At 36.0% G+C, this 22,854-nt stretch overlaps 1 protein-coding gene across 8 annotated transcripts in view; it reads right to left on the reverse strand.

Moving 5' to 3' along the window:
* Positions 1–1,523: 1,523 nt before the first annotated feature.
* UBR1 (ubiquitin protein ligase E3 component n-recognin 1) overlaps positions 1,524–22,854 on the reverse strand; it is a 73,178-nt gene continuing 51,847 nt past the window's right edge. For 7 of the 8 annotated variants that reach the window (XM_068946032.1, XM_068946030.1, XM_068946031.1 and 4 more), the window contains exons 32-47: positions 22,193–22,345; positions 21,660–21,757; positions 20,861–20,954; positions 19,304–19,452; positions 16,826–16,881; positions 16,421–16,517; positions 15,409–15,476; positions 14,416–14,566; positions 13,485–13,572; positions 11,635–11,768; positions 10,406–10,514; positions 8,534–8,590; positions 7,919–7,996; positions 7,101–7,271; positions 4,762–4,863; positions 1,524–4,191 (exon numbers count right to left, since the gene is read on the reverse strand). In XM_068946032.1, coding sequence (XP_068802133.1) covers positions 4,050–4,191; positions 4,762–4,863; positions 7,101–7,271; positions 7,919–7,996; positions 8,534–8,590; positions 10,406–10,514; positions 11,635–11,768; positions 13,485–13,572; positions 14,416–14,566; positions 15,409–15,476; positions 16,421–16,517; positions 16,826–16,881; positions 19,304–19,452; positions 20,861–20,954; positions 21,660–21,757; positions 22,193–22,345 — 1,747 coding nt within the window. In that variant the 3' untranslated portion in view covers positions 1,524–4,049. Of the gene's footprint in view, positions 4,192–4,761; positions 4,880–7,100; positions 7,272–7,918; positions 7,997–8,533; positions 8,591–10,405; positions 10,515–11,634; positions 11,769–13,484; positions 13,573–14,415; positions 14,567–15,408; positions 15,477–16,420; positions 16,518–16,825; positions 16,882–19,303; positions 19,453–20,860; positions 20,955–21,659; positions 21,758–22,192; positions 22,346–22,854 lie in introns of all 8 variants that reach the window. The other variant, XR_011141488.1, reaches the window with a different exon arrangement.

A 22,854-nucleotide genomic window follows, 5' to 3' on the forward strand; every position in this document is an offset into this window, starting at 1 on the left:
CCTCACAAATACAGCACGGACTTGAAACGATCATCAAATCCACACAGTCACCAAAATCTGCTTCACAACATTTTGTGCAGGATCACTCACTCAAGTGTAAAGCCTACCGACCTCCTAAAATTACCTTTTGACAGATTGCAAATTGACCAACAACCTGCAACTGAACTGTGTGAACTAGTTCTGTTTCTTGACCCTAACCTCATGAAAATAGCCATACAAAAATAAATAAATTTCAGCTCCAGTTTTAACGTTTCATGCTTCACTTAATAAATGGTCTCCTCTTAGTCACCATTGCAAGAAACTATATATATAATCACTTTGAATTTCAACTCTCTCTCCCTCAATGCACGTTTCCATAAGACACCTTTTTATTATTCTGCGCTTTCAACTATAATGACCATAAACTAAGAGAAATGTTTGTTGTTCATTTTCAGTAGCAAAAAACAAATTTAGTCTATGTGTAATACATAATTAAAACCAGAATAAAACAAGATCGTGACCGTTAGAATGAAAAAACTTTCATCCTTGAAGAAAGCATCTTCAAGGACCTTGTCAGGGAACTGGTTAAAAGGATTCAGTGATTAATTGAGGTTCAGCATTGTTTTTTTTTTTTTCCTTCACATCTGCATTTAGAATTGAGATGTTTTTCAAAGATATGGTATAGAAAATAAAGTGGATTTCAACCATAAATCAAAGCATGTGATGGTTAAAAACTGCCTCTCATCAATTTTGCACATTACACCTTGAGAGACTTACAACCCAAGAAACAGTTTCATGGCTTTTTTTTTTTTTTTTCTTTTAACTGAAGTTCTAACATTCTTTAGAACTCTTTTGTGAGTAGATTTTAATCTACCTACCTTTACCTTCTACCTTTTCAGCATTTGTTTAAAAAAAATTTGCTGTATTAAGAATAATCATACACCATTAACACTCATACTTCAACCTTAATGGTAACCAAAGCTAAAACAAAGCAGTGCGAAAGTAGTGACAGCCAGCAATTTAAAACATACAGAGGTTGCTAGTACTTCTTGTCCCTTTTCTTTTGTAAAAGATTTCCCAGTTGTTCACTTAGCTCTGCTAAAACAAAAAAAAAAAGTTTTTTTCAAACGCATCACACAGAACATTAGACAAATACCACAAACTTTCACTTTCAAGAGTTTAAGTACCTGACAGACAATACAGGAGGTTCCTCTTTTGAGAGCCTTTAAAAAAAACAAAACGAAAACGACTCAACTAATCAGGTTAAGGACATTTAAATATTAATTAAGACTTACTTTTACATACAGATATAGCCACTGTGGGAATCTGCATCTTTAAAATATCAGAATAAGTTTCAAGTGGACTATTTCTTTAAATAAGAAACATGTGCTAACTAGTACTAGTTAGCGCGCTAACTAGCATTAACTAGTGCAATGATTTGAATTCCAGTGATAACTGGTGCTGTTTACCAATCACTTACTAACTCTTCCCCTTTTTGATACTGACTTGTAAAAGGAACAGTAAAACATGCCTCCAAATAAAAGTTGAATTATCTATGAGAAGTTACTTTATTTCTCTTTTAAATATACATATACAAGATATTTTATTTCAAAAGCACAAGAACATTATACAAGTTTCAAATTTACATTTTTGCAAGTAAAGATACCAATATGTGCATTATCAAATAACTTCTTCTGTCAGCTTGGATGGAACAGAAATCAGTGGCGTAAGCATCTTGCGATCACTAAATACAGATTATACTCACAGTGAACAAAACTGCATAGTAATTTATGAAATGAAAAAAGATTATCCTAGTCAGTGGATGACACGGGAGCCCATTTTCTACATTAGTATGTGCAAACATACAAAAAGATGCAATTTTTCCATTTCCTCTCCCACTACTTCAGCTACAAAGAGATTTCTAGAGCTTTGAACAAGAGCAGATCCGCACAGATCAGCTCCTATAATACACCTCAGACTGAAAACAAAATAAAGTGATCTCACTGCATACCCGATAACGGAATTTTTGTATCAGAGAAGTGCAAGGTAACTGGAAGTTTTTTTGATAAATGAATAGTTGAACATCAGAGAGTAAGTGAACACAGTTGTGGTATCAATGAGGCATAGGTTGGTTAGTCTTAATACAATATTTTTGTTGGTAAGAAGTGTGATGACCTTAGAAACTTCCACTGTCTGTGGGTTTTCATGACAACTGTTTTCCTAAATTCAGCATATGCTCCAAATACATTTTAGATAAGACTAAGAATTAATAAGAGTTTTATATTCAGGTTTAAAATCTCAAAGAATCAAAATAAGGAGACCTGTCTTAATTGCATGAAACAGAACAGTGGGAAAACATACCAATGTCAACTATTTATATCGCCAGGGCAGGATTATAGCAAAAATTATAAAAATTATTTGAAATTAGAACAACACTTGAGTCCATCTGCATTCCATTTTAGATGAGTCATGTCTGCTGTTCAGTGCACTCATATGTACTCTAAAAATTTCAAGAAACTAGGAGAACAATTATTATATTTAAACCAAAATCATTGCTTGAAATAGAGCCATGAGATTCCATTCATATAGCCAGTAGGAAAAAAAAGAAAAAAGAACAAAAAAAGATATCACTCACAAACATGCTCTCATACATTAACTTGTTACACACTTTAAAAAACTCCCCTTGCAAGCCTTATTAAAACGACACAAAAAATCCAAACGGCGAAGGGGCAGGGAAGTTTAGAGTACTGCTTACTTTAGACTTTTACATAGAGACGGGATTTCCCAGGAAAGTGTTTTTACCTGTCATGTTACAAGTTCCCTAATGTATTTCTATCACTGAAATTCAGGAAGCAGAACAAACTTTAAAAACCAAAGCGTAATCACCTATCAATGAGAGATTTCAACCACAACGTGCTATTAAACACTGAAGGGCAAAGAGACAGACTTAGCTACCTTTTTCGCTTCTTCTTCTTCTTTCCCTTCCCCCCCCCCCTCTGTTCTGACTGGCACCGACCCACTGACTATCACCCCCAAAACACAGGCAGGGCTTCAAACAGTAATGACAGAGGATGAAGAGTAGAAAAGCCCTTAAACACGGGCACACAAGATTATTTCTAAAACCTGCTATTTTGGGGCCTTGATTTTAGTACAATGATAACTTTGAAGGACTTCCATTTTACTGAAGGCCGTGGGTCTTCCATAACTTGCAGAGCTACACTACAACCATGTAACAGTATTTTCATGTTTGGCTCTCAGAGAAAAATCTTAGGGGACAAACTGTAGAAGAAGTAAAACTAACCACCACCTAACCAAGCAGTGTTGTTCTAGACCTCTTAGGATACAGAACATTAGCAGAGAACAAATTAATTAGATAAAGTGCAATTCTGGCGATGCAACAAGCACAGACTTTATTTTTTGCTGCAACAAGCAAGATGATAGTTTCCCCATGCACTTTCTACCCCCCTTCTTTAAAGGGTGTATATTAATGAAAACACTTCATTAAATCCCAGGATATAGCAGAGTGCAGTTTTTTTCTGCACAACTTAAATGTCTGCTGTAACTGTTGCTACAGATTACTAGAGGCCTGGCACCACTTTCACTCCAGTATTATGACTCAAACCTTGGCCACTTTAACTTTTGCTAAGCCTGGGAAAACAAACCAGAAAGAAAGTAAAGGAGGCTTTTCCTTACCCATACCATTTAGGTATATTCTCAAGGCAAGGAAGTGACAGAAATTTGGTATTTGCAGTGAAGGACAGGATTTGGGAAGCTGTCTTCTTCAAAACATATGAAACAATTACAACATCTCAAAAAAGAAAGTAGAAATTTCGGGACCTGAATGTTCAACAGTAATTGCATGGGGCTGTTCTCCTTTTGGCGGGGGGAGAAGAAAAAAAATATATGAAATGAAATTCTGTTTCAATACACCAGTAAAACATCCAAGCTAGAGAATCCGTCAATCATGTGACTGAGCCACAGAATCACTTCATAGTAAATTATTTACTCCCATCCTCCTTTTCTTTTCCAAAGCACTGTCCATGGCATGAGATTTCACCAAGGTCAGGGACTCAGAGCAATTGCCAGTTGAATCCAAAGAAGATCTGATTGGTTTCTTGGCTCCTGGCAATCTCCTCTATGATGCAGTGTTGCTGCCACAGCAGATGGAGCTTCCGGTAACGTTCCCGACATAAGTGCAGAGGATTGCCTCTTCTTCATAGAAGAAAAAAAAGAGAATACTCAATAAGCATATCTCAGTATCAACTTTTCCCACTATTTGCCTTCTGTTTTCTCATCTCCTTCTTGCTTGAATCTCTGTCCACGTCAGACACAACTGTTTTTAGACAAACCATTCTCTTAACAGCCTAACATTAACACTCTTAGAAATAGTCAGAAAATATTAAATAATTGTGCAAATAGCAACTGCAGTGAGTCTATTAAAAATGAAGAAAAAAAAAATCTACAACATGACAAGCGATGACTGTCATTCCCAAGATGACATTTTGGTAGCGGCAGTTGTACGTTTCCGATGAAAAGCATACACAAGTATTCCTGTGAAAAGTAAGAGATTTTAATAGTGTCGAAAAAGTGGATTTTTCCATTACAAATTACACATTCATGACTGGAAAATTGTCAACAGGAATTTAAACAAGTTTACCAGGCAAAAATACATGTGACAGCACTGAACACACTAGCAGGAAGGACATACAACCTAATGAGTATAAAAAAAGACAGGGACCAAAACAGAAATGTAGAAAGTAAAGAAGTTAAACAGTTACTTACTTCAGACCTGGATCAGTTTCTCCATATTCATCCAAGTAGGGAGCAGGATATAAGCAACCTCGGGTTTTACCTTCTATGAGGACAACTTTGCAATCCCTGATTCTTCAGGAAAAAATAGCTACATTTAAAATAAACATCACTGTCTTCACCATCACCACAAATATAAAGTATTTTTCATAAGCCACAGCTTTTTGTAAACTTAGGTATGATCTACCTCTATAGCACACTCAGCTAGGTCTTGTACAAGATACTCTGCAATAGCCTGCTGTTAAACATTTGGCTTGCTACTGCAAATTAACTTACTCCATACATGATGCAAGCATGGAGCGACTAACACCCTAACTTTGCTGCAAATTCCCTATATTTACAATTTCCTAGAAGGGCTATCTTAATCAGATTTAGTTAAAATGGAAAAGCTCTTGTACCAATTTCAACACTATGGATTCTCTTTAGCTTAATCCTAGACATAACAGATTTAAAGTAGTGTCTCAATAGACTCTGCAAGGAGGTATGCATATAAATCTGTCTTAAAAATTGACTTCAATATGTATAGTTCTGGTTAGTATCTAAGACTTTCGTAAAAGGAAGAAATATGACATTATTTGGTAACATTAGGATAGTCATAATTGGATCTTATTTCCAAAAATCGTGACTACGTTATGAAGAAATATCTTGATGTCTGTTTTCCACACTACGCTGTAGGGTGAAGGAGATGAGTTAGCCTAGCTGTCAGAAGCAATCTTCAGCTAGTAGAAGCCCCGCTCTAGGTAAAGAAAACAGTGCATTAACCTGTATAAAGCTCCTAATGTTATTGCAGCTGGGTGATTTTCAGTACCACAGCCAGTTTAGGTAACCCAACGTTATCTTAAGACACATCTCTGTTTTGAAGACTATGTTGCTCTGGCATCTGAGAAGCAGGTGTACAGGTGTACAAGGGTAGACGGAGACAACCGAACACTAGATTCATCTTCCTTCCAGGACATGAGCCAGCTCCCGTTCCAAATCAAATATCCCATGAGTGTAATTTGCCTGAGCTAGCAAGTCCAGATGCTATGCAGAACTTAGGAGTTTACGGCCATGGCCCTGCTTTCGCAAGCACACCTAACTTCAGGCTTGGGCGGGTAGCTGCTTCATTACTCTGCCTGAGCATGTTTTTCTCGTCGTAGTCACCTCTGTGGTAATTTTGACTAGCTATGAGAAATCGCTTGCACAGGAAACATACCCAACTCTGTTCAACTGATTAGCTAGCAATTTTTAAGAACGTATTCCTCTCCATGCACAGCTGTATGTATATGCAATAACTGATAAGTGTGGAAGGAAGAAAAATAAAAACCAATTTAAAATAACTGTCTTTCAATGCATTATGCAAGACAGTACTCCCTGGAGGTACCTAAAGTGTTTTGTTTGTGCTGACTCAGAATTCTCTGAATTGCTATTTCTCCTGAGGTTGCCTAAGCTGTATCAAAGAAGATTAAGAAAAGTCACAGCTGTTTTGCCATTTATGCCTCACTTGAAAGAGTCAGAGCAGCTTTGACAGACATGATTTCTGGAAAAAAAACAATCTTGGAATACTGAGCCTGCGTGTACAGCGTCGTTTATACTAACACAGACTCAAAGAAGTCAGACTACAGTTACGTCTGGTGTTGGATTCTGCAGAAAATTAAAACTTTAAATCCAAATTTCTAAACTTCATCTAAGTAAGTGGGTTTTCATTAGACTTCATTATTAAGAATGTTACAACACTCCTCTAACATAATAATCCACAGACTTGATTTTTTTTTTAATCCCAGGGAAAAAACTTAATCCTACACTAAAGTAGAAATTGAACCATTTTGTGAGCTAAGAACAACGTACTAAAAAAAATGACTTTTTCTTTCACATTCTTAAGTAATACAAAAGAAAAATGTATTAAAATCAGAGTTACTAACCTCACAAGATAATCACTAGATACTAACTTGCACAAAAATTCACTTAAAAATCCCAGTGTAAGGAAATGAGATGTGTAACGTCCGTAAATTACTTGGAAAATTCCAGTCAGAAGCAAATCTGCACAGTAGACTAGTCGCTTTACCTGAAAACAGGCTCAGACTTTTGCTTTTCCATAAGCTCTCTACAAAGCATGCAGTCAGAAACGATTCAGTATCTGCAGACTACAACACAACTCCCACCAAGGACTTAACTGTTTGGTTGAGCTACAGTTTAGGTCAAAGCAATGGCTTTTTCATCTCAGATGCAAGGAGATGGAAGTGCTGTGACATGTTGCAAGTTTTGACCTTCAAAAGGTTTTTGATCTATTTCTCTTTACCCATTAATACACTAAATTTTGGCTAGCTGCTTACTTGAGAAACATACAGACTCCAGCTCCGCATTGAAGAGCATGAGAAGTACAGGCTCCCAGCTCCTCCCCATTCACCAATTCCTGACAGCAAGTATTCTGGGAACACAACATAGCACCACAGAATAAACACAATACTGGATGTTTCTGTTCATCATCAGAAGACCGTGGGCATCTGGAAGAAGCATAATCAGAATGTTATTGCTGGAATTAAACATTCAAAAAAATGTTAACTATGTATAAAGTTCAAAAGAAAAAAAAAAAGAAAAGAAAAAAGGAAATGTATTTGGCCATAACCGTGTTCCACGTATTTGTCTCCTCTGGTTATGTTTTTTGCTTTGCTTTAAATATTTCACCTGCAAGACATCTGCTTTGAGCAGGAGGTTGAACTAGATGACCTACTGAAACCCCTTCCAATGTGAATAATCCTATGATCCTATGATTCACTCTTCCTAGCCAAAAACAATGTCAACCCTTTGGGCTTGCTGTGTTCAAGAGCAAAAGGAATTTTCAAGCTTATGACCGAATCAGGCTTCTAACCAATCAGGCTTACGATCACATTGCATTGCTGAAAAACGGCCAGCAGGTTAAGCTATAATGATTTTATATGATATTTGATCAAACATCAGGGACTTTATTTAGCAAGCTGCTGTGCTTCAGACTTAAAACAAATGTCTGCTAGTATTGGCCCGTATAAACATAACAGTGCCTTTACTTCACTGCAAAATCATTTCTATATAGTTTTAACATCAGCTACAGTAACTGCAAGAATACACAAAGGACAAAGCACATAGCAAGACAACTAAATATACCACATCTTACCTAAACTGAGATGCCTGGTTCAGAAGGCAGCTATAGTCTTCAGGAAGCTCTATTAAACTATTTCTTTTCCTAGGATACCTATGTAAGTAAAGAAAAACTATTACAAGAGAAATAAAGATCATGGGTGGGGGCGGGGAGAACCACATACAGACAGCTATAAATCACTGTCTTGCTAAGCTTTTCATCCCTTCTGCAAGCTTTTGCAGTTCTAGAACAGCTCTTCAGTCCTGGAAGCCCAAGTAAGAAGGCACAGAATAAACCACATGGAAGCCACTTCAGCATTTCTATATTCCAACAAAGGTAATGAAACAAAGTTTCATAAGCAATATAGCCATATAAAGACATTTCATGCTTCAGTTTGCTTGTTTTTTCTAGAGTAAGCCATATAGTTTCAGAAACAGAATGTTGTAGGTCCTCAGTGAAGAGTCACTGAGTGAGGAACAATATAAAGAGAAATGAACTTTTGGTAGTAGAGCAAGAGGAAATAAAAAAGCACTGCTAATTTGCCCTCAACTGAACCATCAAGAACTTCATTCTTTCAACACTTTCAAGTCAGGAACAGGAAGGAGGAGGAAAGAAAAAAAAACAAAAAAAACACACACACAACCCACTAACCTTATTGCAATGCTTTTCCCTTTCAAACAACTTAGGACCACTGGGTCAACACACCACCTATTTCAGACAAACATTTGAGGAAGATTGTTTAATAACAACAGAACGTTCAGAACAACCAAAATAAAATTAGAAAGCAATAAGCAAACAGAGCGCGCAGATAAAGCATTGATAGTTCTAGCTAAAATTCTGCAAGGAATAACAGCTACTCTTTAAAGTCTTACTTCAGGAAAATAAAATCTGATGTTTATATACAACAAGAAAAAACCTTCTTAAAATTTTAAACATTTCCTTATACATGAAAACAACCAGAGGTAAAAATGCAAGCACAGTTTAGACACAATGAAGTTAAAGTGAAAGTGGGCTATAATACACAGCTCCTCTTTGAAAATATCTACTGAAAGCTGCAATTTAAGGTGGTATCATGTGTTCTACCAAAAAAGTATTTATTACATTTATTTAATAATTGCCTTCCAGTGACTATTTTATAACACATTATTGCAAGTATTTATTGCACTCTTGTTTATAATGGACAAACATACACACCAAAACAATGGCAGACATTGGCAAGTTACTAAACAGGGGAATTAAATAACTGTGGTGGCACTTAAGATATCTTTCAGATCATTTCCACAAAGCAGAGAGAACCATAGCAGAAGGTTAATCTAGTAAGCTGATTCATCTAACATGCTTCTCAACAACCATCAAATTTAGTGTTCTGAAATAAGATGCTTTCCAAAAACATATGGGAACTCATGTGATGATCTGCCAACAGTTATTATTACATCAGATATGTAGTCTCTCACTTGAAATCTCTATTTTTGGATGGGAGTACTATGATGGATTTGGTATATTTAGCGTTAACCAGCACCTATCCTCTGTGTTCTCTTAAGAGCACTGTGATGTCTTTGAGCAACCATGCAGAAACATATACGACAAACTTTTTAAACGGAGACTGTTTTTCAAGCAAATTATTAATTTATAAGTAATTATATAAACCACAAATGTAATTAATTATAGTAAAATTATATGTAGGGAACTGTTTAGGTCAGCTATATGGATTGTAAGTTGTGGTCAGCAGCTCAAAATGTCTCCTAAATTGAAGGAAGCTAGACAATAAAATAGAAGAGGGGGAAAAAAAAAAAATCATTAAAAGCTCAGGTTAGCCAGAGATTTCTGCCAAAAACCAGGAATAATAATTAATACAAGCAAGTGCTCAAGACATCACATCAAGACATGGAGATATTCTCCAATGCAATAAAGCAAGGTTCTTCTCAGGGCTGAGGGTCTGTGTGTGAGGGAGTTTGCATATTTACTTTTACTTGGGTTTTGAATGGATAATTTTACCAACTTCTTCTCTACTGTTAGACTGCAATATACCTAATACTACTCAAACTGCACCTTTTAACCATTAACCTGACTTCTGCTTTAATCATTCTTTTGAAAAACCAGAGTAGAAATAGCACAAACCCTGACTGGCAGGCTGTACAGTTTCCCATATTCTCATGGTATAGCACATGTAATCAGCAATTTTGCTGCAGATAGATTAAAAATAGGCCAATGAACAGCAAATGGCATACCATGCAAGAAAGGGTCTGATAACTTCTCTCTATATGAACTGATTCCACGCAGGTCCTAGTTCCCTTAAACTACAGTTGTTTAATGTTTAAATTTCCAAGACACATAAAACACTTTAAAAACATAAAGCATGAAGAGATTCGGTATACACTATGCACACAAAACTAACACTTATAAATCTAGCATGAATTTAGTCAGAGCTCATTAATTAACCCATTTGATCTGTAATTCCTACAGAGCCATCGCAACACAAAAACATGTCCTCAGCTCTTTTTCCTGCCTATTTCCAATTAGTACCTCTGAAGCAGTGGATTTACAGTGTCCCAATATTCCTGGAAGAGCAGGAACAGATTGGTGGGTAGAGAGAGGTAACTACAAAGCGCCTTGAATTGCCCTTCTTCAGAAACTGCAAAAAGAAAAAGAAAACATGAGCAATTGAAGTGTTTCAGCACTGCCGAATAATTCACTCAAAACTAGAATTCTCCTGATCACTTTTCAGTTGAATAATATACATCTTAAAGCTTGAGCATAGCTCTTCAGCTGGTGCAACTGGACAAAATTCCGTTGACTTTACCAGAGCTACAACAATTTGCATTAGTTCAGGACCTGCTTTAGGCTTAACAGATCGACACATTATACTACTAAGTAATTTTTAAGTCATTCATAAGTCACTTTAAAAAAACAGGATTCCTTGCTTAATTTCCATTTTACTGCATAATATGCAACACATTCACTAGTGCAGCAGATTCTGTTCCCCTACTTATCGCAGTCTAGGTTTTCATTGCACTTCTGGCCAGCTATGATACTCTATTTTGCCATAATCAAGTCAGTGTTAATGTATTACATGAAGATAGGCTAAATTAATAGCTTGCTAGGTGATCGTTTATTGACTTATAGGAACTGCAGAAAATGGCATTGCGAATTCACCAGGGAGGCTCCTTCCTGTGGAATCAGAGCTCCAGACTGAGGTTAAGCACAACAGCATAGTGCCAAGTGCAGAGATTTTGGACTTGCATATCCTAACCAAATCCAAACTTGGCTCCTATAAATAAGTTTAAGATGCTAACATTTTGCTGCTGTTGATCGCAATCTCGGTCCTCCTTTTCAGACAGTTAATGATTCTGTGCTTCATAGCATTTCCATTGGGGATAAAGTACTTATTTTGTTTTTACTAGAATCCTTCACAAGGAGGTTTAGGTTTTATAATGTGTAATAGTATTATTTCTATCAGGCTCTATTTTGCTCTATTCCTAAGCCTTTAGCAGCTTCCAATATGAGCAACTGCACAAAAAAAAAAAATCTATTTTTTATATATATAAAATATAGTTCAGGCTCTCTCTGAAGTGATGTAATCTAACCCAACTTCTCATTCTTACCCCTTCCTATACAAATTATTGTTTCCTTTCTTTCTAAAGTCTGTCTTTAATACATCAACTAATGTTAAGTTTTTGTGAAAATTTAAACACTCCATTCTTCACAAGAACATTAAACAATTTGAATATATACTGTCACATTCTCATATTTACCTTGTAGTAGCTCCTCAGGTGGAGACACTCCCAGCAAATAGTGAAAAAACAAAGCAGCACAACGAAGGTAAGGCATGATGCCTTTTTTAACACAATCCCACACAAGCCAGCCTGGAATATCCTGGCTAAAGCAACTGTAATAAACAAATGAGAAACATCTGCAGCAGCTCAGAGCACAAATCCTTCTAGCACTTTCACATTTTGGCTAGCACTGGCGGAATAGCAGCTGTGTGGGAGCAACACTGTGATGCACCCCAAACTTTGTGAAACACAACTACCAGCACCTAGTTTCTAATTTTTCCCTTTCCCTCAGGAAAGGGTATTGAGTTTACTTAGAACACTTACATTAAGCCTTCACAGTGTCTCCACAAATATTTTTTTCAGAATTATTTAAAAAAATAAATAGCCACCCATCTCCAGGTGACTCAGGATAGCCCAATTCTGACGATGCAATATAACATCACACATACAGCACTTGATTCTTACAGTTTTCTTTTTATCACAGAAAGCCAGCAATTTCTTGAAATGGTGACAGTGTTTTTCATTCGTTCAGTGTTCTCAGCTCAGTCCAAAACAGAAATACAAGCATGAATACTCTCCAGGAACAACAAGAATGACAGAGTTCAGAATTAATACCTCATATTTCATTATGGACATCCCAAAATTAAGGCTGAGATTGTTTTAGTATAGCTATTCTGATCCCATTTTTGACATAAAATACTGGAGTGATAATCACCTCAGTTACTCTTGCAGTGAGTGTGCGCTATGAGCTTTTACTCTGGATTTCTTAGCCCATTTAGCTTATGTACAGCATCCTTGTTTTCTAAAAATTGTAAATGCAGTTACACTTCACACTTAGATACTGTGTTGAACAGGACTTGCTGAGAAACAAATCATAAAGATGTATTATAACGTTATAGAACATTACAAGATGATTTTTCAGCTTGTGCTGTCTACACACAGATAGGCCAAGGGAATTAAGAGAAGACAATGTATATGCCAAAATTACAATGCTCAAAGTTTCAAAGCTGGGTTGCCTAAAAGTTTAGCATTTAATTCTGTACTTAGGCATCTCAGTAAAGTGATCTGATTTTCCAAAATGCACAGCAACTATGATTTTAAACTCATGCCTCAGAAAAAATACTCTTATTTAAATGCCAAGTTTTAAACATTTCAGAAATTTAGTTTTAGAAATTTTAGACATGTGGACAATGTTGGCAATCCTAGGAAAATACATCCTTGCAACTAGTGCTGGTGAAGATAAATCAGAACAGAATTTATAGAGAATATATCCATATTTTCTAGCTTATTTCTCCTGCAAAAGGTATCCCAAGCAGATAGTGAAGCACTGAAGAGCCTGTAGCTATACCTATCACAAAAAATCTGAAAAGGACACTAATGCTCAAACAAATAAAGAACTGTGGTTTTTCGGTTTCACACTTTCTAGCAGAACTATTTCCTTCTTTTTGGCTTCCATTTAGAATTGAGGGATCTGAAAAAAAAAAAACCAAAACCCAAGGCACAAGGAAATAACCTCCCACTCTCTACTTCTCTGTCTCACAGTGATAGCTGCATTTCTCTGCAGAATGGGTACAGGTATTTTTTCATCATTACAGCAATAATTTACTCTGTTGTCTACAAAAAATAGGCATTCTAACTAAAAAACATTCCTTTTGCCCGTCTCCTTTTTTTCAATGTTCAGGAGTACGGAAAACAAAGCACATAGGGTGTCGTGCTAACCCCCTATATAAAATGTATAGTTTTGTTGTTCTTTTCTGTTGTTCAGGTCAATCCCAGTGGATTGCCATATTTCTACAAAAACATATTGCTATAACTGAACTGCTACTTACCCACTGGTGTACTGGCAAACTTCTCTACAGAAAGACTGTGCAGAGCATGCCTCCTCACTGTTATCATGGGGTCGAGCAGTAGGGGATTCTGTACGCACAAAAAATGAATCCTAATGTAAATGCACTCCATTTGTAATGCACTTCTCTCTTTTTATATGCACTGATCTCTCTTTTTTTAAAACTGACACAAAAATGTTTCCACTTCATTCTGTTGAATTCTTTTTTTAACCTAAAAAAATGTTCTCTTAAAACTGCATGCTGTAAAGAACCACCATGATTATTGCTTCTCTGCTCATCCTCACATGAGATTGCTTCCTTCGCTTGATTTTTTGATGTTATTGTCCTATAAGAATTAAGCTACAGGAAATTCATTTCTTTTTCTATCAAGCTGAAGAAAAAGGAAAGTAGTGGCTGGAAAGTCTGTAAGTTACTGACAGCTTTGATAGCCAGCAGAATAAAATACAGAGAAAAGTAAATTTCTTCCCTATCAGTTTACAGAATTTCATATTTCAGCGCTATGCATTTACTAGATTCAAGGGTTAAAAGATAAATAAATAAATAAAAAGTAGATCTCCCAAATCCCTCCTAACTCACAGTGTGCAGTTCTGACTGCTGCTGCCGGGCAGCTCTTTGCTTCTTCTACAAGGAATGAAGAGTGTAGAAGGTTACTGATCTGGAATGACTGACTTGATCAAGTACTGATATATATCAATAACCATTTTGTTTTCTTAGGCTGAACACAAGAAATGATATAATGAAAGGCTATGATAATGATGTTGTGCTACTTCATTTTTTACTAGGAAACAGTTATTCCTACCTAACACTAAGTGCCATTTATTACGAGGAAGTTCATACCTGCAAGACATACCTGCAAGTTTCTACACAAATTGGGTAAAAACGTCAGAATAATACAACCCAAATATACTCCTACCTGTTGCTGAGGAGAGAACAATTTGTGTTATGTGTGCCAGTGTAGTCAGATGGAAGAGGTAGAGGTGGTTATAAGCTGAACTAAGTGATGAAGGTTGCAAGTCTACAGCATCCTCCCAGTATAACGATGGAAATGATAACACAACTCCCACCTACAGTGAAAGGGAAAGAATATTGAAGTACCAAAAATTCAGTAGCCGTTAGAGGGGTAATAATCATTGTAACTTATTTTCTCTATATGTTTAAATTTCATTTCTGCATTCAATTAAAATAAGTTCACTTATCCTTTTAGCTTTAATTCACAAAGTATGGCAAAAGAACACTGAAAAATATTAATCATGTGCATCCCGCTACCTTACAGGAAGCCCACACATGGTTCTGAACTTCACTGTACTTGCCAGTATATGGATACACCAAAAAAGCTGGTCTATTTCCTAGAAAGCTTAGTGTCTGGTACATGATATAAGACAACAGCACAATGAATAAGAGTAAGAAGGAAGATCAAGCTGTAGTTAGAAAGGTAGCTAGGGCAAAACAGATTTTTTTTTTTTTTTAAAGGTAGAAGAAAACAAATACAGATCTGTATTAAGAACAGAAAGAAGAAGAGGTTAAGAAGAGAAAAGGAGGTAACGAGAGTGAACATGAGGGAATGTGAAAGTACAAGAGGTCTATTGAGACAAAGAGAAAATGAAGGTAAGACAGGCTTAGTGGGGGTGTACCTCAATGTTTTGTAGAGCTTTGATAGCAACGGAGGTCGTAAAATATGACTGGGATTGCAAGCATGAAATTTAATAATAGTGAAAAAGCAAAGACTTGAATGCTAGAAAAACAGCACAACTAGAAGTAAATACTCTTAATGTTGTAGGAGCTCAGCCTCATCAGTTGATTCAAGCAAGTGAACAGATACTGCATGATTATCTACAGGGGAATCTGCACAAAAATTCACACTATTAAAAAGTAGTATTAATATGAAAAGTAAAAAGAATCTGCTTACCAAAACATGGAACATATCTACTTCTAAGAGGGATGGAGTGTCTTCTACTTTAAAGTTTGGTAGAAGAACTACAAAATAAACATATGAATTATACTTTTGATTTTCTTCTCTCAGATTGAATGTCAGAATTTGATGGCAGAGCTTCTATCACCTCTCTTTCTTCATCCAAACCATCTAAGCTCTCTGAACTGGGTAAACATCTAGCTATGTAATTAACTGCTTATCACTTATTTGATGGTGCATCTACTAAGCTATTGGCACGTGCCCAAACAGCTCATTATTTTAATGACTGTATCTTTAATACTTCTGAGATAAAGACCTTTCATTTATTTCTCCAGCTATAATAAAGCACACAGGGTGAGTTCCACAAACATACTTTGACACTGCAACACTAGATGCTTTGCTGTCTAGCAGAATCCACAGGTGTAAGTATTCTATCTAACACAAAGTCAAAGAACGGAATTCACAAGGCTACTGTGCTAAGCTAGCCAGTAACAAATACGGACACATGGACAAACATTAGTTCAGCATGTCCAGGTGTCAAACCTCTTCTGCCTGAGACCCAGATGTTTTAAATTTGACTGCAAGACATTTCTGAAAAGATCAAAGAGATGAATTCTCACAATTAAGAAAGAAAGAGGAATGCCTGATTACGGCTGTCAGCATGGCTTAAGCATCTACTTGTTCGGCACTCAGAATCTGAGCAATGCTGAACATCGCCAGAAATAGGTTTTCAGCCATTTGGAAACATTCCTGATTTGAGTGCCTCCATGCCTAGACAATCCGCGGAAGACAACTTTTTGGGACTTCAGTGATTAAGCAATTTTGTTGACTCAGCCCTAAATGACTTGATACTCTACGACGTAAGGGAACTTACCCTAAGCCACAGAAACTGAAGTTAGCACTGTTGTCAGTAGTCTACCTTTCCTTCTATGCAGTATTAATAGCGTGTGTTAGCTTGCAACAGAACCTTCTGCAATACAAAAGATAGTAAAGAAAAGAAACAGGATACCTCCTAGAAGACGAATCAGATGTTTCTGAATCAAGACTTGTGGGGATGTTGTTCTCTGAGCAGCTGCAAACTGCACTAATGCTTTAAGGCCGCTGTGCTAGAACATAAGATAAAATGGTTGGACAAGAAAAAGGGAAAGATATAACAGTGGAATAAAGCTGTCAATATATATCCACTCCTAAGAGTGGAAAACATAGAGATAAATTAATTAAATACAAAACTCCACGTATAAGCGGATACGCACTTTCCAGGATGCTCTGTGTTATCAATCTAAATCAAATATTTTCAGAGACCCTCCTGAACAGAGGATATTCTTAATGACAGCAGTTTCAACAGTTTGTGTATACACACACACATATATATAATACATACATTTAAAAGTATTGCATAGAGGATTGCCCATACCTGTCTATTTTGTAGAGATCCAAATAAAGGCTTGCCCTCTGTTTCCAAGAGGTTTTCTTAAAATTGAAGAAAGAAAAATTAAGTTGCATGTTCTATAGAACTAAAATAAAATTTGATTTTCACACATACATGTAGTCCAAGATTAACTCAGTATATAATGTCCTTTTTCCTAAAGATTAGTTTTGCTCTGATAAGAGAATTCACAGAATTCTCTTGAAAAATCCAACTTAACTTGCACTGAATGAACCCCAGATACATGGTTATAAGAGGTTTTCAAAAAACACTTGGTTTTCAGAACTTGCTAACTTAGGATTTAAAATAACACACTATTTTGTATTAACAGTGATAAAAGGTTCTACGGATTCAGTTGTATTTTCAGTTACTCATATACAATGCTCAAAAGACATCAAGGTATGTTCACAGGGATACTAACACAGCCATCCTGATTCAACACATTTGCCCTGGTGCATTTGACTGCAGTTTAATAAAACTCTTTGAAAACAAAATTCCAAGCTAAAACAGAATTTACGTTCCCTCCTCAAGTGCATTGGTTCTGAAGGGATAATAAAGAGAAAATAAACTAAGAAAAATAAGAAATCAAATTTAATCCACTGAGTAAAAAGGTATCTATTCAAAGGTTTCTGTGTTTTAGCTGCTAATTCAGCAGATAAACCAATACACTTCAAGATCTTGGAATAGATTTAAAATTTTTACCATCTATAAGAAAAAATGAAAGTGCTTTAACTTAGCATTTCCATCCATTATTGCTTTAATAAGCAATATATGGAGTTGTTGAGGAAACATGGCAAAAATTGTATTTGTATTGGTAAATATCTGGCTTTAGGCAACAAAAAGCCCACAGCAACAATTCCAATCCTTTGGGTCAATGACGCTTTGAACCTCCTCTAAAGACTCTGCTAGCACAGGTAGTCAAAGTTCCTCATGCAGGCAGCTAAGCTACATGCCCAAAGTTAAATAGCTTTAACAGTGTACCCTTTGATCGGATGCAAAATCAGCATGCTACAATTTGCGTAGGCAGTTTGGCTTTACAATTTCATCAAAGCCTGCTCTATTTCTAAACTATCCAAGGAAGTTTTATGTCCTAGGATAGGTCCGACTGTCACAGTGGTCCCTCTCGTTTTATAATCTTTGTCCAGCAAGACATCTGAATTTTCTGCTTCTGCCATATGCCTTTGGTATCACAACTGTGATAACAGCTATTGCGTTTATACTTTTGCTGATAAAGGTCTCATCCCTGACAGCCACTAAGTTTTTTTTTCCCTAGAGATCAAATAAAAACAATCTGCAAAGTGTTAAAAGGCATTAATGTTAATGCAGCTGTGTGGCTTTCAGTACTCTCCCGGCCCATGTGAAAACTATAACAAAATCCAACATTAAAAAGATGCAGGCAGCTTTCATGAATATTCCTTCTTTATCAGAATAGTCCCAGTGCTCCTAGTAATCTTTTGAACTCTTAGCACTCCAGTTGGATCAAGTTCATTCTGGATTTAAGACTATATTTGCTTCTCAACAGCTTCATCAAGAAAACTATAGCATACTTGGCAAATCACATTTATGGAAATTTACAGTTACATCCTCAATCCTCTACTGTGCATTTCAGATTTATCTCTGGCCTCTCCCCCTGCCTGGAAGCCACTACTGACTTATTTACAGCTATATGCTTACGCTCCATCTAATTTGTGTATACAGCATGCAGATGAAATGAGACCGACTGCTAAACAGGTACACTAGTCAGAAAATGCAATCATTTTTTATGGTAATGGATTCCTTTGCTTTCAAAGAGTGACTAATGCCAGCGAAATTAGATTTTTTCCTTCTACCAGGTACCTGCTCAGCAACTTTAGTAGACAAAAGATCACTTTCTTCTACAAAGTCTACGAAAATTCTTCAAGGATAAAAACAAACAAGACAACAACAAAAAAAAACCTTCTATCATGTAGTTCATTCAAGGATGTTTAAAGATACTAAAATATCAGGCAATCATCATGGAATTTTTTTGGAGGAAAAACTGAGAGAGGAAGTGCCATTTCGTAATTATTAGATATTTGCCTGTGTAGGATATGCATGCAGGTCAGTGATCTCGGGCAGCCTGAAGATATTCATCAAACATGCTTGATGTTACAATTAGTAACATGGAGTGTGATCACTCCCTGTTTTCGCATATTACACTCATCAGCGTTGGCATTCCAAACATTAATCACTTTTTCTTTTTTTTTTTTTTTTTAAATAAACCACCATCCAAACAAAAGCATCCTATTATTTATATAGGAGGATATATTATGATATCATTAATATATATTGTCTTACATATATATTATTCTGATAGTATTGTTCATTATTAGAATGTGTTTATTATTGTTTATATAGAATTATTATTATTACCACTCATATAAAAGTATACAATCAGATAACTAAGTTTTGAGCCATGAGAAGAAGTAAACCCAAATTATGTTTTACCTATGCACTGGATGGTAAAAGCACAAGTGCTCCAGGTCATCATAGGAATCCGGTAATCAGCTTCATTTGGAGCAACTTTTAGCCCAACTCTATAAATGGTGGTGGCAAAGAGAATAAGCATCTCCTTGATACTGCTTGAGTATTTGGCTCTGCAGAAGTAAGCCAAGATAATTTCAGCTTGTGAATCATTAATAGTGCTTATTACTTATAGGTCAATCAATAAGTAACAAAGTCACGGTAATTTATGAAAGAATTCTTGAATACAAAGACCATCTGCCTCTACAGAGGAGGGGGAAAAAAAAAAAAGAATACACCTGAAAGGGTAGCAGTAAACAAGTACCTTGGTAGAGCAGACTCTGCAAACAAATGCTGTAAAATGCAGAGAATGAGAGCCACCAGGCTGGAACCAACTTGGGAGAATGAAGGAGTCTATTTCTGTACAGTACATTAAACACTTGCTTTGTTTGAATTTGGATTATAAATCAAAGTAAAACAGAAGGAAAAAAATAACTAGTGCTGTGAATAAGCAAGAGTAATTTTAAGTGCTGCAGTGAAAATATGTTCCCTGTCTCCCACCTCATAAGATACTAAAAAGGGAAAGTAGGAAGTTTCAAATGGGTTTTAAAATACATTTTTATAGCATTTAAACTCCTTTAAGCTGGTATTGGGCTAGTTTATATAAATGCACTCATAATTGGAGAAGTGCCTAGGCAAAAACCCATACAGTATTATTTAATGGGTTGCATGTGTTTTTTCAAAATCGTACACTGGGAAATTGGTAACAGAAATACATGACATTCACATTCGTTCTCCATATCTCTGCAGCCAAAACAACTGTACCACAAAGTTCTGGGTTTTAGCCAGGCTCATGCTGAAACACTAGAACGCTTAAGTGCAAACCACAGAATCTTTTCCCTGGAGATAAGTTACCAAGACAGAACTTAATTCAACTTTTTGACAAAGACTTTCTTCTACAATAGCAGGCATACATAAATACTTTGCGTAACTACGAGAGTTGGTCAGAATTAATAGTAGCAATAACGGATAAAGTACTTAAGAGTAGGACCTAGGATGAAGAGAGATAGCAAAGTACACTTCAGAACTGTCTATCCATTCACATTGTCTTAACAGGAGAAAGTTTCTGCTTGCTAGAACAGAAAGAGACAATATAGCCCTATTCCTTTGAGTAATCTACATTAAATGAGTGCATCTTAAAAACAAGTGAAAACTATCCCTGAAACAGACGTGTAGGAGGAAAATTAAGGCAGACAGAAGTTAAATGACTCCTCCAATGACACATGAAGTGATCTGAAAAACCAGAATCACAGATTAAAGATTCCAGACTCCCAGTTTTGCACTAAGAGCATAAGAACCGCCACACTGGACTTGACCAAAATGTCCACCTAACGCTCATGTCCAGTGAATGCTTACGGAAAAGTCTAAGGAAGCCCACATTCAGATCAAACGCCTTTCTTTTAATAAAAAATCTTGAAACACATTTAGATTATTTTAGGGAAGAGTTAACATAATGCAGAAAGCACTTCTGGTAACACTTACGAGGACTGAACTCCAAAACTAAGGATGGAATGGAATTCCAAAGCAGAGTTCCCCATTCCTTTGTTGATGAAGGCTGGAGCGTTTTGTTTCTCTCCTTCCAGAAGGGGAAATCAGAATCACATTAAAAAAAAAGAAGTTGGTACACTTTTTACAGCAGTATAATAGAAGTGAGACTTTTTATTTTAAACTGGTTTGCAAATAACTGTAAAACAGACTTCACCAGCTAGACTTTCTTCTAATCCTCCTCCCTAAGTAGCATTTTCTTCTATTCTCAGAGACGTGAGGATTAAAAGTAGTACTTGGTTGGTGAGGAGAACGTGACATAAGCAGCAAAAAAAAACAAAAGCAAACACAAAAAACCCCAACCCTCTCCTGTGTTTTAAGATTGCATGGAATATGATGATTTTCAGTAACTGTGCTTAGTTATGTTTTCTGAAACACTCATATGTATTTATTTTGGCTCTTTTAATTTAAATCTGCTCCTTTCATAATAGTCAACACAGAAGTTTCATTAACTCTTTATGTTAGTGGGCTGCTATCTTCTCCCAGTGCACACAATTCTCTTTCACAGGGAAGAAGGAAAGAAACAAACAGAGATCTGAAAATAGGAGAAGGCGCCATGAAATCAAGATATCAACTCAGAAAGGGCCATGACTTTATCCCTGAAAATTGGCATCACATTTTCCAGACTGTCTTGATAGAAAGCAAATTACATCTTTCATTTGAAGTTTTCTGTTGATATTAGTTGAAAAGTCTATTAGAGATCCCACTGAAAAGCTCCAAAATGAAGACAACAAACCTTTAGCGTTTTTCACACTGTAGCCAGATATCCTGACTATGACAATCTCCAGCCACCTAGCCAGGGACAGAATTTGAGCTACTGCATCTGCATCCTCACTGAGAACAGAAATGAAAAGCAGTTGTTACTTAAACAGTTAAAGCACCACGTTATGCTTAAAACACAGGACAACATTTATGAAAACACAAATTAACTTTAATTTTGAAGGCCTTGTAAGTTTTGACCAAAAATAAGTACAGATTGAAAAGTTACGCTAAGTACTTAAAATAAGTACTCATTTGGTATATACTCCAAATGACAGTCAGTCCAAAAAGAATTATAGAAAAAGATTCTGGTGACCAAAATAAATGCATTTGTGTGAACAGCCAATAAGAATATAAGCAGTCCTTTTTCAGATTAGGAAAGTCAGCTCAAATTTTCCTTCAAGAAATTCAAAAAGCCAGTCCCCCTCCTTGAAGTTCCTGACAGTCTTTAATTTAAAAAAAAAAAAATAATAATAATAATAAAAAATCTATGTAAGCCTGGTAGTTCACCTGTTTATTTTTTGAGCCTGCAATGGAACAATAGGAATCACAGTATTGCACAGAGACTTGCAAAGTGGACAAAGGTACTCTCCATTCTCCAAGTCAAATATCTGTTCAACATGCAGACGTTGTCGAAAGTTCAGCTGCATGGCTTCAAAGTACCTACAGCATTGAAAAGGAAATCGCTAGAAAGCGGAATGACTCAAATGTGACATGAAAACAAGTGTTCAAGTAGTTAAAAGTGTTACCATCTAACAACACCTATCCAAGCCAACAAACAGGTCTCTTTTCTTCTGTTTGATTTGCAAGTATTTCATGTGCTTGGACATGAAAATAAAATGAAAGCTCTGAATACATATATGAACTCATGTAAAAAAATGCATGAAGTACTACTCATGCAAAAACGATGGCAAGTTTTCCTGGCTTTTAATATCCTTTCCATGTATTTTATTAACATGTTTACACTCAAACTGTCCTTTATAAATTTTCTAGTATTCTCTCTCAATGTCTTCAAAAAAATGAAATATTTACCTAACATCTCTCATATACAACTCACTACAGTGAATTTGGAACAGCATAAATACACAGTTTTTATTCACTTTCAGGAAAACTTAATGGTAATATTTCACAAATGAATGATAAATTATTCATGGCAATGACTGAGTCTCATG

Source organism: Struthio camelus, chromosome 5 (assembly GCF_040807025.1).
Source record: "Struthio camelus isolate bStrCam1 chromosome 5, bStrCam1.hap1, whole genome shotgun sequence".
Taxonomy (NCBI): domain Eukaryota; kingdom Metazoa; phylum Chordata; class Aves; order Struthioniformes; family Struthionidae; genus Struthio; species Struthio camelus.